This window comes from Hordeum vulgare, chromosome 4H (assembly GCF_904849725.1).
Source record: "Hordeum vulgare subsp. vulgare chromosome 4H, MorexV3_pseudomolecules_assembly, whole genome shotgun sequence".
Lineage (NCBI taxonomy): Eukaryota > Viridiplantae > Streptophyta > Magnoliopsida > Poales > Poaceae > Hordeum > Hordeum vulgare.
Genome location: NC_058521.1, coordinates 97,230,153 through 97,233,388, shown reverse-complemented (window position 1 = coordinate 97,233,388; position 3,236 = coordinate 97,230,153). Strand labels below are relative to the sequence as shown.

Sequence of the window (3,236 nt, the reverse complement as noted above, 5' to 3'; positions counted from 1 at the left end):
TCTTAGTGGAGTAAATATACCCGCTAAGGACATGTACAACAATATCTAGTCAGCCGTCTATAACGTGTGCCACGTGAGATTTTTTACTACGTGGAAGAAAGAGAACAAGGAGAGAGAAAGAGGGTGTCTATATTTTAACAGACGGTCGATGTCCCAAAAATATCAATAGTTACCGACAGTCTTTCCCCCGTTGTACGCTGATGCGTCTATAGTTTTGTTGTTTTCCGTCCAAACCGCTGTATTCATGCCCCACGAACTGAGTAGATTAGCGAACGTGGATTTTTTTATTCAATTCCTAATTTTCGGGTGTTACATGCAGATAGCAAAAAGACAGGCTATTGTATAGGATATTTCTACTACTGTCTATAGCTGACGTGGAGGTCTTTTACAGACGGCAGGCGTCTAAATTAATGTACATGCCCTAAGATTCTAGTCCACCGGATAGTCCGATATTTTAGGGGTAGTTCGTAGAAATATCTGTTTCACAAGCCCCCACTACGCCGATTTTAACTTATCCGCCCACTTTGTAATGCTCTGGTGCATGATAACCACGCATGTCAAAATGGGTTAATCCTCCTATTACCTTTCTGCACGCTAAAATGCCGAAAGCATTTGCTCATCTGGGGAATGCCTTGCTGCCAATCAGGCCCACAAGGGCATAGCATCACATATGCCAGCACAGTTAATGAAGTTGCGATGGTGGATTTGATTATTTGCCACCATGCGCATGCACAACACAAGACTTCTAAAAAGAGAGATCTTGGAGATCCACCCTCAGCAGTGCAAAAAGATGGCTCCTGCCTAAAATCCTTTGCAAATGCATGTCACCTCATGGACACCAACAACCCATTAGTTACCAATGTGCTCTCTAAATTCAACGAGCCAAGATAGTAAAACTTTCTTCTCACAATCACCATGGTGACAGACGTTCAAATCTAAATGGCTACATTACGCATGCAACTTCTCACCCCAAATCGATCGATCACTCACAGCCCGTATATAAACGTACATGCGTGTATAGCTAGACGGTGCGCTATGCAAGCTCCCAAGTTGCACCACAACTTGTCATCAACAGCGGGCTCTAGCTAACATGGTGGCCTCAAGAAGAGCATCATCGATGGCATACCTCCTGGCCTTTGCCATCGTTTTGCTCATGCCGTGCGGCCTTACCTCCTCGAGATCACTGCCCTCGGTCACCACCCATGGCGCCGATGCACAGCTGGAAGGTGGCCGAGCCGCGCGCGCCAAGCTCGAGCCTCCAACCGCGAATACCCATAAACCGCCGGAGCTCGCCATCGGCGACGACAGCGCCGTTCAGCCTGTGAAGAAAAAGCGCCATGCCAAGGCGCCGCCCAAGCACCACGGGCATGGCCAACACGCTCCTCCAGCCGACCCTTCGCCGCCGGCGCCGGATCCGGACGGTGGCCAGCCCCCGGAGGCACCTGTTCCGGAGGGCCCTCACGACCGGAGCCCGCCGGCGTGGCCGTTCCCGTGGCCGCAGCCTCTACCGGGCTACCAGTGGCCGCCGTTCCACTCGCCGCCGCTCCCCGCGTGGACGCGTCCGGGCGACGATCGGCCGCCTCTGCCTCCGTTCCCGTTCCACCCACCGCCGCTTCCTGCATGGCCGCAGCCAGAACCAGGCGAGCAGTGGCCCCCGCTGCCGGCATGGCCGCAGCCAGAACCAGGTGAGCAGTGGCCCCCGCTGCTCGCATGGCCGCAGCCAGAACCTGGAAAGCAGTGGCCGCCGTTCCCGGCATGGCCGCAGCCAGAACCAGGAAAGCAGTGGCCGCCGTTCCCGGCATGGCCGCAACCTGAGCCAGGAAAGCAGTGGCCACCGTTCCCGTTCTACCCGCCGTCGATGCCATCCTTCCACGGCGAGGAGGAACGACGCGCATCTAGGCTGGCGCCTCCTGTTCCAGCGCACAACTGATGCATGCACACAAGTACACCGCCGCGTGATTTTGCCCTCGAAGCACACCAAATATGTGTACGACAGGAATGAATAGCAAGGATATCAACATTTCTCCAAGTTGTTTGGTCGAATAATAGACCCTGACCACGTTAAAAAATAAAGCTGGGATAATTTTATGTTTACGAGATTTTTTTTGCAACATCGGAGAAGAGAAAGTACTGCACACTTGCCTTTTTTTTTCGAGAGCACCCCAACAGCGTGCCATCTTTGGGGTAATATCAATCAACTAGCGTGAAAACAACTCTGATCAACTCATGTTTGTCGAGTCTGCCAACGTTCGTTTTTGGTTTTTTTGGGTAAAGAACTCGGGAAGCAGAAATACCATATGGTACATTGGAGTACCATTTACACACCAAAGAAGGTTGGGAGCCTCGGTATTATGAATACCGAATATATGAGCTGGTGCTTGATGATCAAGTGGGCTTGGAAAATGCTAACGGGACAAGGGGATTGTGGTTGGATATTATTCGAGACAAATACCTACAACACGTCCGGGTTTCAACAACTTCTTGTAGGAACGGATCTCAGTTTTGGAACTACTCCCTCCGTTCTTAAATATAAGTCTTTTAAGCGATTTCACTAACGGTCTACATACGGAGCAAAATGATTGAATCTATACTCTAAAGTATGTCTATATACATCCGTATGTAGTCCACTAGTGAAATCTCTATAAAGACTTATAATTTGAAACTGAGGGAGTATATTGGCAACGACAAGTCAACCGTCTTTTGGCTAGACATTTGGCTTGGCCAAGTCCCACTAGCCACAACCTTTCTCAGGTTGTTTGCTGTTACCACTTCTCCAAACGCACTTGTTTGTGAGATTTGGAGGAATGGTCGATGATGTCCACAACACGGACGCTCTCTTGGACCACTAGATGCCACGGAATGGGAGCAACTAGCTAAGGCTGGCCATTGTGGGGTAACATAGCTAATATCATAGTCTTGAGACTAGCAAACATGCTGATGTGCCAAGTAATTAAAGAAAAAAAGAGGATTAGAGGAACATAGGTAGATACCGTATCATGTTAAATGCTATGCTACTATGTGAGCATCATTGAATGCCTAGCGAAGGGCGTTAAACAATAGCGCTTGTTGGGAGGCAACCCAACGATTGTACCCTTTTTATTTCTGTTTTGTGTTTTCCACACTTTCATAATTCTGTTATGATTGTGTTTTTTGTGTTTCTTTTTGCGTTTGTGCCAAGTAAAACCGTTATGATTAGTCTTGGAGATGATCGTTTGGTCATGCTGGAAAAGACAGAA

The 3,236-nt window shown here is 49.1% G+C and overlaps 1 protein-coding gene across 1 annotated transcript; it reads left to right on the top strand.

The window, feature by feature from the left end:
• The first annotated feature begins 974 nt into the window (after positions 1-974).
• Positions 975-2,373, top strand: LOC123446190 (basic proline-rich protein-like). The gene has a single exon (XM_045122869.1). It carries the CDS (start codon positions 1,091-1,093, stop codon positions 1,928-1,930), a length of 840 nt encoding a protein of 279 aa, XP_044978804.1. The 5' UTR covers positions 975-1,090; the 3' UTR covers positions 1,931-2,373.
• Positions 2,374-3,236: the final 863 nt, after the last annotated feature.